This window comes from Dryobates pubescens, chromosome 4 (genome assembly GCF_014839835.1).
Source record: "Dryobates pubescens isolate bDryPub1 chromosome 4, bDryPub1.pri, whole genome shotgun sequence".
Lineage (NCBI taxonomy): Eukaryota > Metazoa > Chordata > Aves > Piciformes > Picidae > Dryobates > Dryobates pubescens.
This window is the reverse complement of record NC_071615.1, coordinates 7,883,852-7,896,369: the sequence shown is the minus strand read 5'-3', so window position 1 is coordinate 7,896,369 and position 12,518 is coordinate 7,883,852. Positions and strand designations below refer to the sequence as shown.

At 43.3% G+C, this 12,518-nt stretch overlaps 1 protein-coding gene across 1 annotated transcript; it reads left to right on the top strand.

Annotated features, from left to right (window-relative positions):
• Positions 1-14: 14 nt before the first annotated feature.
• On the top strand, positions 15-11,772 carry LYRM1 (LYR motif containing 1). The gene is made up of 4 exons (XM_054180415.1): positions 15-144; positions 7,776-7,934; positions 8,973-9,065; positions 10,894-11,772. Exons 2-4 carry the CDS (start codon positions 7,776-7,778, stop codon positions 11,008-11,010), a joined length of 369 nt encoding a protein of 122 aa, XP_054036390.1. The 5' UTR covers positions 15-144; the 3' UTR covers positions 11,011-11,772.
• The last annotated feature ends 746 nt before the right edge of the window (positions 11,773-12,518 follow it).

Below are 12,518 nucleotides of genomic sequence, written 5' to 3'. Positions count from 1 at the left end.
GCCCGACGCCGCACGCACGGTGAGGGCAGGGGAGGGCAACGGGTCGACACCTCCCTCGCCCACCGAAGCAGGGGAAGGGGCCTAGCGAGGCGGAACCACTGCACGAAGGCGGGGAGAGTGTCTTCGGCCTGCTTCTTCCCGAAGGTAAAGCGGGAGGGAGGAGGACGGCCAAGCCAATAAGCCAATAAGCGGGGAAGGTGGAGGGGAGAGGCTGGAGGTTTGGGGGCTTGGCCAGGAGGCAGAAGGACGCTCGCAGCGCCCCCCGGCGGCCGGGCGGCTCCGGACAATGGCAGGGGGGTGGCCAGTGGCATTTTAGCACTGAGACCAGTGCGGTTCACGGGATGCGGAGGGCTGCCAAGCATCGCAGCTACCGTGCACTCAGCCACAGTGCCACTGCCTGCCCTGTGCTGCACGGCTGTGGCCTTTGCTGGAGTAGGCCCGACCCCCAGAGTGAGGCACATGGCAGCCTTGCTGCCCAGCCAGCTCCTGTGCCTGCCTGATGATAGCGGCTGCAGGAATGGTAGTGAGATGGCCCAGTTCCCAGATGGTGTCAAGGAGGTTCCGTGCATAACGAGTTCTGAACCTCTCACCCGGGCCTGCAGTTTTTGCAGACTAGATCTCATGTCAGGGAAGTGTCTTCCATCCTGTTACCACCAGGGCTGAGAGCCCTCACAGCAACTGGGAGAAGACAGACAAGCAGAGCAGCACTTCCTCAGACCCTGTGTTCCTCAGCCCTTGTGTTGTCTGGGAGGCAGGAGACCCCAAAGGCTGATCCATTCACCATTCAGGAGGTTCTAGTGCAAATCCAAAGTGTGAGGCTTTGTTGGCAAAACTCCAACATTTGAATGAGATTCACACACTTCATTTCCTAAAACCAAATCTTTTTTCCATATATGCCCAGCAATAGTTCTCAAATAGTGACTAAAAATCCTATCTATCAATGTCCTAGGACTGAAGTGTATGGAAACTGAAGCAGAGGGTTCATGAAATGTGTTTCATTAAACGACCCACAGGATGAAGAAAGGGGGTAGAGAGAATTGTTTCTCTACTAGGCATTAATATTTATACCTGTTCCCGAGTTTGGGAGCATCTCCAGTGCTGGGAAATATTTCTGCTCATGCATTCAGTTGCATTTGACTTGAAGCCAGAGTATGAATAAGGTGCATAAATCTATACTGGGGTTTGTGTCCATGTTGCTACATTTCTGTATGCTTCCATATTATATAAGGAAGGCCATCCAAGGATAGCCGAGACTTCATTTTCTCTGCTACATTTGTTGCACTGCATTAAAACCTCTTTCCCTGCTTGTAGCTAATGAAGAACTAAACACAAAGGAGGTAAAAATCGTTCCAAATGTATAAAAGCATGAGTGACAGGGTTGCATAAAGCTGGAGACAGGTTCCCACTGCATTAGAGTTTATCTGGCTGCTGCATGCTTTTCTGGAGAAAGCTAAGAAATACATAAAGCAGAGTCTTCTGTCTCCCCTCCCCCTCTCCACAGTCTAAGTCAGCATTTCTCTTCTTCCTGAGCCTACTATGGCACAGGAGGCATTCCCAGAGCAGGAGTCTGGATGTCCTACTAAAACTAGACAACGCCTTGACCGCCTCAAACTAAGAAAAAGAAAACTCTGTGATCGAAAGGGACTAGTTAAGGGGTTCCACTTCCATGTATTCAAACAAAGAAAATGTTGTAGAATCCTAATTTTCTGCAATTTCACTTGATTGCAGTTACATAGGCAAACCAGTGATAAAATCCAAGCCCCTGCTTCCCCTATTTAATTACATTCTGTTTGCATGCAGTTTCCCTTTTTTCCCCCCTTCTTTTTTTTGATCAAAAGACTGCTCCATATCCAAGAGAAAGCTTAAAAGAAATCCACATTCAGTCAGAAATCCAAGGCATGAATAGAATGGCAGAGTTCTCATCCCAGCTGATGACCAGTGTAAGTACAAAGACTGAGGCTGGTTCAGGGTTTCAGATCACTTGCCTCTAGAAAGATACTGGCATGACAAAAGTCAAGCCCATGTGCAAATCACTGTGTTTTCAGACTTCACTGCCGAATAACTTGAGTAACTTGGTTCTTTTTCACCACATCTGCATCAGTTTGTGATTGCAGCTTGTAGTGAGAAATACTTGTGGAGTCAAATTAATCCTTGATGTAAGTATCTTGAAATGTTCAGCTTTGCATCACTGGTAGAAGCGAGGCTGTAAGGCCATCATGGAAGAATATCATCTTTCATTTTAGTTTGTTTTTCACCATGTGGAAATGGAATATTTTAGCTGTGAATGAAGTTGAGCTGTGATTTGGTTTTGACTGAATTGTGGGGGGGAGGAAGTCTGTTCAACTGGAAATGAAAACCAACTAAAGTTTTGGCTTTGCTAGCTACTGCAGCCACATGTGGCTGATGTTTGCAGGGTACTATCTGTCACAAGCCACTAAGTAGTTGATTTGAGTGGAAGAAGATAAAAGTACTTTTGTGGAGACTGGATTTTGAAACATAATATCAGCGGAAGGCCTGTGACCTGCCCAGCTATCGCAGGCATCTGTGAGTCCTTCTCTTCTCCCTGTGCCACAGGAACTCCTTGTTCCAGTTGTTGTCCCTCAAGGCAAGGACAGGCCAAATTCGTTGCTGCCTTAAGGACCGCAGACTCATTTTGGCAGACTTGCAAGAAAGATGAATATGGATTGCTGACCTCTAGTTGCTGTGGGTAGCTGCCAGAGGAATGATTGATTATCTGTTGCATTAGCAGCAGCAGAGAGACTGCAGGTCACTATTTAGCTTTTTTTGTAAAAGAGCAGATATGCACCAAGTTTGGCATCTCTTTAAGTAAACCTCAGCCAGAGTGTGCATTTGAAAATGTAAGCTACAGATTGTCACATGGGCTGCAGCTGCTGATGTTCCACACTGTAATGCTGCTGCACTCTGCTTTTGAATGATGTCAGTTATTTCCATAACAGAAAGGTGATCATAGTTCGATTCAGGAGGCAAGTGGCCCAGCAGTTTGTCATTGTGTCTTTAGGACTCCTTGCCAGTAGCAAACCAGCTACCAGAAGTTGTATTGCTCCTAACTAAAACACTTTACATGTGAGAAATTCAAAGCTCCCTTTCCTTATTTCATGAAGAGTTCAGTTCCCCATGATCTCCTCCTCTGTGCAAATAGGGTTCTAGCATCAACACTGAGTGTCTGTTACTAATGCATGCCCTAGTTGGCTGGGATGTAAAAGAAGAGACCTATTGTTTCAAAATATCCTTTTTTCCCCCCGTGGGCTCTTACTTTCACCCTTGGTTTCCAAAAACCCTCTGTGTACTCACTGCCGGCGGATTAATTTTAAAGCCAGTAGCTAATGCTTGACTTGAAAAGAAAGGATGAAGTAAAATAGACTTAGAGCTTCAGCAAAAGAGTTACACAGACAGGAGGAGAGTGCTGGACATGCATTCTTAGCCAAGCATCCCTCGCTGGGAAGCAGCTGTAACTTATTGTGTGTAAGTCTCAGCCTTCATGCAGCTTGCCTTCTGTCCTAACTTTGCTTTGGCAGTGCGCTGTTGGGTCACTTTACCAGGCAGCTGACAGGTTCCTTCTTTCTATATAAACTGCATTCCAAACAAACCAGCAAATAGCAAAAGAAGCCTGGTGTTTCACTGGTTATTCAGCTCATTGAACTTTTGGGCTGACCACCTAGAATCCAAAGGAACGTGGATTTGTTTCTTGAAAGAAAAAACCAACCTGGTTGCTACGTTTTAGACTCTAAAGGATTATTTGTTTTCATTAACAATGGGGAAAAGTTTGTGTATTCCTGATGCAGTAACTCATTAACTGCTTAAGCCTCCTTTGCAAGTCTGGCTACAATAGGATATTTCATGTGCTTGATGTGCACGTTGATAACGGGTTTGCACCTCGATCAAAAGGCTGATACAACCCTGCATTGTCAGAACCCTGTCGTAGCGCCCAGCAAATGCTTATTTGCAGGGCAACGCTTGGCTGCCCTCCAAAGGCTTCATTCTAAAACCAGCCTGCAACCTACCATTTTGCCCATTGATACCTTTGTGCATACAGACCCACCACTGACCTCTCCCACATTATTTTGTTGCAGCAAACACCTGAAATTTGCTCAGCTAATACAACAGCCCTGTACTTTTGGACAAAAACGCCTGTGGTTAACCTCTGCGGGCTGCATTCTGCAACAAAATAAAGGGTGGCAGAAGTTAAACAATGGGTGTGACTACCACAAGATGAGTGTTAGTGGGAAAGTGGTGTAACATCCACTTAGCATTCCAGAGATGTGAAATGTAATTATGATTTAAATGCCAAAGATGTAAGTTGCAAGATGAGTAACCATGAGGACATGAAAGCCTCCCTTATCTTCCTTTCTGTACCACTCAGAATCATTTTGCACACCCACAAAACTAATACAAGTAGTGTCACTTGATGAAATTACACCTGATACATGACTTGTACCATCACATTTCTGTCGGTGTGGGATCTGATATACTGAAGAAAAAGATTCTACTCTCATTTGCAACACTTTTAAGTTGGAAGCAATTCTGCTCTCAGTGGAATTATTCCCTGTTTACACTCCCACTCAGATCAGGATCTGACCCAGGCTTTGAATTCTGTCCTATTTGCTCTCATCCTCTTGTGATAGACAAGGGTCCTCTGCCTGCAAAGAGTTCCTCACACCGTCATTTATGTGTCCTTGCTGAAATGTTTAATGAGGAGGTCCCTAACGTTAGAGATTGTTAATTAAATGAGCCAGAGCAGCAGCTCATTGCTGAGTATATCTGCAAAGCTGCTGAATATCTTTCACATCATCTAGCACCTGTGGGAAGGAGAGCAGTAATACCAAAGTGCAGCCCCTGCCTAGATGAGGGGCTGCACATATTTATTCTTTTTTTTTCTGTATCATTTACATCACCAAGAAATTAAAGAAGAAATAAATTCTAGGTGGGGGAATAAAAATGTCTTTGTTGTAAAGTTTTAAACAAAATCTTTATGAACAGATTCTTGGTCTGTTTAAAATCCCTAAGTGACAAGTGCAGTGACAGCTCTGAGCAAAGGGTATGCCCTGTCCCAGGTTGTGGCACTGGAAATCAGACTTAAAGTGTATTTGAAACATCTTCCCCCTTGACATTCTTCTTCTTACTGTCTTTATGGATTACATGAAAACCTAAGCTGGAAGTTTTTTTGTGCAGTACTACCTTTTACTAGCTGCCACCAGGGAACAAAGAGTATTACCAGCTCCACCAGAGATGACACCTTCAAATCAAAGCAGAGGGGTGAGGCCAGGAGGGGCTCTAGGCAAGAACAGGATTTGGAACTCAGCTTGTGCTAGGTCAGCCTGTGTAACTGAACTGTTTGTGTACAAAATATGTGCCTAACAGAGGGAAGCAGTGATTTTTTCACAGAGCCATGCACATGTGGAGCTTCATGTATGACTAATTTTACTGCCTGAAATGAAGCTGTAGAATGGATGAAGTGAGGCATTTATTCCAAAGTGTTTGATGAGCTGGGACTACTTAGCTATTTTATTGTGGTATTTGTTTCCTAGAGATACCATAAGTATTTGCTAGAAATACTCTCTGCTGGGTAGGGGGAAAAAATCATTTTTACATATGGGGGGGGAGGGGGGAATATGATTGCTTAACCCTTTTAAAATGCCAATAGCAAAATGAAAGTGTTCTCTCTTAAAAATCAGATCCCTAACTGAGCTCATGAAATAATAAAATGTCTTTGGATCACAGTAACAGTTCAAACCAACAAACAAACAAAGGAAAAAACTAGAATTTACTACCTTGGGGGTTTTTAGCAGAAGGAACTATGGGCTAAATCCTGTCTTCAGGTTAGCATCTGTAATTCTGACTTTGGTGAGGAAAAGATAGGGTGACTGAAGCCACTGGAGGGCTGTACTGAAGTATTAGTGGAGGTCAGCTGCTGTGGTGGAGACAGCCATCAGAGAACTCTATGGCCTCAGAACAGTTTGGTTCAAAGCCCTCTTCTGCACTCCATAGTAGGAGGAATTGCCACAGGCTGCAAGGACATGAGCAGTGGCCACACTGCCAAACTTCCCGCAGTGTCTGGGTGTTTTAGGAAGCAGCTTTTCCTCTGTCGCCAAGGAAGAGTGCTCCCTCCAGGGGGGAGTGCAGCCTGAGTTACCCTGCTTCAACCCGTGAGCTATTCCCAGCACACAGATCTGATTTCAACATAGATTCAGACACAGTAACTAGAGCTCCAGGTTGGCAAATGGATCCTGAGACAGTCAGATAGTGTCCTGTCCCTGACTCTTGTTCTTCATTTCATCCATATACCTACTTTGCAGTGCTGCTGCATCTTCCTTTTGGGCAGTGAGGTACCTTCAACAGTGGCTGTGTCCCTAAAGCAGAAGTCACTGTTTCTGTGAATCTAATCCATGTCAGAAATGTTGTTATTCCCCCAGTGCATTTGTCTCAGGGATATTTCTGGTCTGGCATGAAATCATGTCACCACTTACATGATAAAGTGCATGCAATAATAGAGTAACAATGGACTTTCATTCTTGATTTCTGGTAAAGATTCTTACTGCACCTGGAGGCTGATTCAGCAAGTATACAGCTCTCTGAAAATCAAGACATTCAGGACTTTCCTAAATGCACAGTTAGTCTGCCTCACCTGCAGTGCTTAGATAAAATAGCTTTCATCACTTTTTCATCAGATCAAACTCCAGCTGAATCATTATTACACACTGTAGCGATATCACAAATAAGCTTCTCAGCCTCTGAAACCCATACTGGTTTTCAGTGCTTTTGTGGTGGTTTCAAAATGCTTGGCAGAGACAAGGTCAGCACTGGTACAAGGATTTCACAGCAGGCAGGACACTCAGAGTTTCGGTGGCTTGCCCAATGTCTGTTGCAAAACAGACCTTGAAACAGAACCTGAGCATTCTTGTACCAGGCTTCGGATCCAGCGAAGCACCAAAGCAAATCACAGAATTATCAGGGTTGGAAGGGACCTCCAGAGATCTTCGAGTCCACCCCCCTGCCAAAAGCAGGATCACCCAGGGTAGTCCACACAGGAATGCATCCAGGCAGGTTTTGAAAGTCTCCAGAGAAGGAGACTCCACCACCTTTCTGAGCAGCCTGCTCCAGTGCTCCGTCACCCTCACTGTAAAGAAGTTTCACCTCATGTTAAGGTGAAACCTTCTGTGTTCAAGTTTGTATCCATTGTTCCTTATTACTGTGCACCACCAAAAAGAGATTGGCCTCCTCCACTTGACACCCAGTCCTCAGATATTATAGCCACTGATCAGATCCCCTCTCAGTCTTCTCAAGACTAAACAGCCCCAGGTCTCTCAGTCTCTCTTCATAGGGCAGATGATCAAGTCCCCTAATCATCCTCATGGCGCTCCACTGGATTTTCTCCAGCAGATCCCTGCTGTCTCTCTTGAATTGTGGAGCCCAGAACTGGACACAACATTCCCAGTGCCGTATCTCACCAGGGCAGAACAGAACCTCCCTAGGGGGAGAAGAACCTCCCTAGACCTGCTGGACACACTCTTCTTGATGCACACTCAAGCTGTTTGAATGGAGACAGGTCTGAGAAGCAGTACAAGTACTTCACTGGACCAGGTCTGCCACTTTCAACAGCCACTTACTGTGTGTAGCTAGTTCTGTTTATTTTTTCATCTAGCTTAGCGTGGAGCTATTTTTAAACTCATTCAGTTGTGTGAAAAGTGTACTGCTTGCTGGCCTTTTAGCAGCTGGTATGTTCAGCACACCTCTGGGGTTTGTGTTGCCTTTTTCAGATGACAGCAGTCACTCGGCAACAAGTTCTTGGCCTTTACCGCAAGATATTCCGAATAGCCAGAAAATGGCAGTCGGCATCAGGACAGGCAGAAGAAACCCTTCAAGAGAAAGAGTACATTAAAAAAGAGGCCAGAACGCTCTTCCACAAAAACAAAAATGTGAGTGTCCTTCCAGTTTGGACTTTCTGAATGATCTTTGTGCTGTCTCAGTGACTGGATGCTGAAATAACCTAAGAGCTGATCCTGGCATTTAATTCTCCTTAAATGCTGGTGCCTTTGGGTTATGGTTTAAATTTCTCTCCTGAAATAGCAATAAGAAAACTCAAACCATTTCAGCTCTTCATTAACTTCTGCAGAAATCTAAAAGGTTTAAAGTTTTCCCTGAAAAAATGCCAAGAAAACACCCTGAAGTTCCAAAGATACTGCCTGTGTAATTGAAGCAGCTTTTGATCTTTTAGTAAGCAAGCTGAGTGGATCATTAGCCATGCAATGGCAAAGAGAGCTCAGCAGCCTCTTATGCTGCTTTTTCTTTCTTCTCCTTTCAAATCAGCAATTATTGGCTCTTCTTTTAAAAGAAGCACTTAATTTTCTATTTTTTTTCCTCAAGGAAGAAATGTCAAACCTCTTTTGAAAGGGGTGATACAGACAGATTCCATGGTAATCAAAGGTCTTTCTTGTAACTGAGAATCACAGTGCTTATTTTGGCCTGGGACTAAACTGAAATACTGCCAAATCAAAAAGTGAATTTTTAAGTCACATTTGACACATTTCTGACTTCAAAGGGAGTTTCTGGATAGGATGATAACAGAATGTAGACCAAGGAGTCTCCTCCCTTTCTTCTCTAGCTACCTTGCAGAATGCTAAATGGGTGAGTGATGTTATTGTCATGGATGTATTACTAGTTTACGTGTGTATTGTCTTTTTATAGAGAAAACACCATATTTGGGTAAAACCCTCCTGCCATAGCGTCAGTTGTGACAGCCTCTGAGCCTTAATATCCAGCACCATCAAGCCCAGAACTGTTGAGTCAAGGCAAACACTAATGTTACCTTTTAAGGATGGGAAAAATACAATCATTGTATCCTGGGATTACAAAAAAAAGGCTAAAGAAAGTCACGTGGCTGTGCATCATTTACACTTGAGCTTCCAACTGCTAATTGCTGTACTTCTACAAAACATTTGTTTGTATGACCTTAGGTAACAGATCCAAAGTTGATTAAGCAATGTATAGAAGAATGTGAGGCAAGAATAGAAATTGGACTTCACTATAACATCCCCTACCCGAGACCTGTGAGTATAAATCCAGTCACAAAGGCTTCAGCCATACCCATTCAGCTCTAAAGCCATAAGTTGACATCACTGTCACTGCACTGCATTTTTAGATAAACCAGTATTTAAATGCTATGCTAAATTAGAGCCAAATAAGCCAAATGTATATTGAAATGTTCTCTCTCACTGTAAGTTAGGTAATTTCTTCTCACAGTAAGGAGTCAAAGCCTAAGTGGAGTTCCATGAGCTAAACTCCTGGAGCCTGTGCATATTTAGGCAGTCTTAACCAGCTAATGAATGTAGAGAAAGATGGTGATGGAATCAAATCTGTTAATCTTTCCAGATAAGAGAGAGAGTAAGACTAAAATACTTAACTACATCTGCCATAGATACAATTATTTTCAAAGTCTATGTTACTGATATCTAATCCTTCTGGCCATAAATCAGATCTTACAAACCACCTGCCTATATTGCTGCTCCTTTCCCCCTGTTCCTAGAGAAAAACATGTCCAAGATTCATGAAATGCTGGAAGTTGCAGTAGTGCCTTCTGTTGCACCATTCTGTATGGATTCCTCACTGCCTACTCACTTCTGTCTGTAGTATTTTATGCTGTCTCCCATAGAGACTTCCTCTTTTCTCCTGTTGATTAGTTTGTATTTTCACATCTGCAGTTTCCTTATCAAGGTGGTCATGGTCAGAATTAAATTGTATCTTCCTCAGATGCTTGCCAGGACTGTAGTCAGTGTTAGCATCTGTTTAGCCTATAGCTTTTTCTTTTTCTCCAGTATAGAGAATAACAATGAACATCTGGCAAACAATGCTCCTAGAAATGGGCTCAAAATGTGAGCTCTGCAGTGGCTGCAAAATCCCAAAGGCTCACTCCTATAGGGATCAGAATCACAGAATGTTAGCTGTTGGAAGGGATCTCCAGAGATCCAAGTCCAACGCCTCTGCCAAAAGCAGGATCACCTAGGGTAGTCTGCACAGGAATAAATCCAGGTGGGTTTTGAAAGTCTCCAGAGAAGGAGACTTCACAGCCTCTCTGGGTAGCCTGTTCCAGTGCTCCCTCACCTGTAAAGAAGTTTCTCCTCATGTTGAGCTCTCTCAGGCAAACTTGAAGATTATTTTTCAGAGCCTAGGAATCTCTGTTGCTGCTTTAGTCAGTGCTTTTACTACTATTTGCACCTAAACAGCTATCTTACAGCATGACAGCCTCAGCAACAGTAACACCTGACTGCTGACACCTACATTTTTCAATCACTTAAGGGGTTATAGCTGCATGACTCCCACAAATAGTCTTACAAAATATAAAGACTTTGTCATTCAAAGGAAGAGCCTGTCACCTATTGCTCCTGCTTGTGGAGTCAATGACACTGACTGTGAATTTTAATATGGTATATATAATCATGACACTAAGCAGGCAGACTTTCAATACATACAATTTGGGGTTATTTTATGACTTATTAGATAGGTATGAATAAAACACACAGTGTTTTTAAGACATCTACTTAGGAATATTTAGGTCTCACTGTTCTGGAACATTGTAAGCATCCTTTTTCAAGTATATTATCATTGCAGCCTGCTATTGAGCTACACAACAAGGTTACTGAAGGCTCAGGTATATAGAATTTTAATAAACAGAACATGTAGGGCCTGAAATTTACAGCAGTAGTCACTCCTCAGAAAGTGCTGCTTGAAATCTAATAGCCTGGTTTGAGACAGTGCAGTTGCCTTCTCCAAACTGTGAAAAAATGATTTAAACCTCAGTGAAACCTACTCTCTATTTCATGCCTTCTTCTTCTTGCACCTTCTCAGTATGCACCTAACTGGTGGGATTTTCTTTTCCAGATCCATCTTCCTCCCATGGGTCTTGCCCACCAACAAGGCCGCATGTTGCGACACCAGGAAAAGTTAAGGAAGATTTCTAAGCCAATATACCTGAAATCCCATGATGACATTTCATAACTCATCATTTAAGCTGGGATGTGTAATCACATCATCTTAAGCTGTGGACTGCAATCCATGTGATTCGTGTGCACAACTGTGAATGAAGCAGTTTTGGTCACTCTACACTTTTCCAGAGGCCAAAAAGCTAACTGATGCATTGCATATGATGGATAAGGTTGGTCTAATATTTATTACATTTCAACCACTGACTCATCAATAAAAGTAACACTTTTCCAGAAGTGAGGTGTGATACAAAGATTACTTTGACATCAGGAGAAACTACAGGAGATTTTCATACTGTTGAAGAGTTCTCGAGTGGTTTGAGGATGATACATGCTCAGTTATGATTGAAGACAGGGCCTTGTGTAAAGGTCAGCAAAACTCAGGACTAAGGCCAGGAGAATCAAGCAGACAGAGTACTCTAGAGCTTCCAAATCCAAATGGGAATAGTGACTGAATTCTGAAGCTGTACTCCTTCCTCTCTTGGCCCAGCAGAAACATTGCAGTTTCATAGCATCGTTAGGGTGAAATATTGTTTCTGAACAGACAGTAGCAAGGAGACAGCAGAAATGCCACCACTCCTTTCTCCTTCTTGGAAACTGCAGAGGAGTGGCCTAAAGCCTTTGTGTCAGCGTTTTCTCCTGTTCCTTTGGAGAGGGTGTGGATGTGAAATGCAAAGTTTGGAATGCTATTACACAACTCAGTAAAACAGTCCACTGCTGCCTTCCTCAGGTTCCCATGTATGGACTGACTGAAAACTCACCCTTCAGGGAATCACCATAGGAGCTTTGCTCATCTTCACTGTGCATTTTTTGCAGGGCTGGCTTTTCAAAGTAATCAGCACATTGGCTTTCTCAATGATTATTTCACTGTCAGGTTTGAGGCCTTACATTATGTATAGAACCCCAGTTTTATTTTGAAATATTACCTACAACAATCTTTTTAGTCTCAAGTTCAAGAGCTATTTCTATTCTGCAGGTGCCTCATGAAAGGAAGTGAAACTATATTCATTAGTCTCTCACTGGCCACCAGTCGTTTTGGCTCGTTTTGTTTTTTGGCTTTACCAGACTGTTTCTTCAGGAAACTTAGGGGTGGCCTACTGTCCTTCAGGGCAGAAGCCTCACTGTGCTGAGAGACTACATAAACACAGCCCACAGCTGCTTTAAGGACAGAGGGTATAAGCAGCAACCCATTCCAGCTAGAAGATAATGATGGCAAAAAAGCAGATGTGAAAAATGCAGTTGATATTCTTGCCTGTTAAAATGGACAAAACCAACATCTCATTTTCTGATCTCCCCAGTTCATCCTGAACTCTCCAAGCCCTAAAAGGCAATGGCAGAGACATATTCTTGTCTACCTTAAGAATAAGTTAAAACTGGCCATGTGATAAACAGAATGATAGTTCCTCCCCCAGGAGTGCACTTTTAAAAGTGGAAAAAAATACAAGTGGATGAGAAAGCACAAGGAGACAATGAGAAGAGCAAGTCAGCATGACAGGTACTGGCTAGCCTAATTTCTCCCTACCC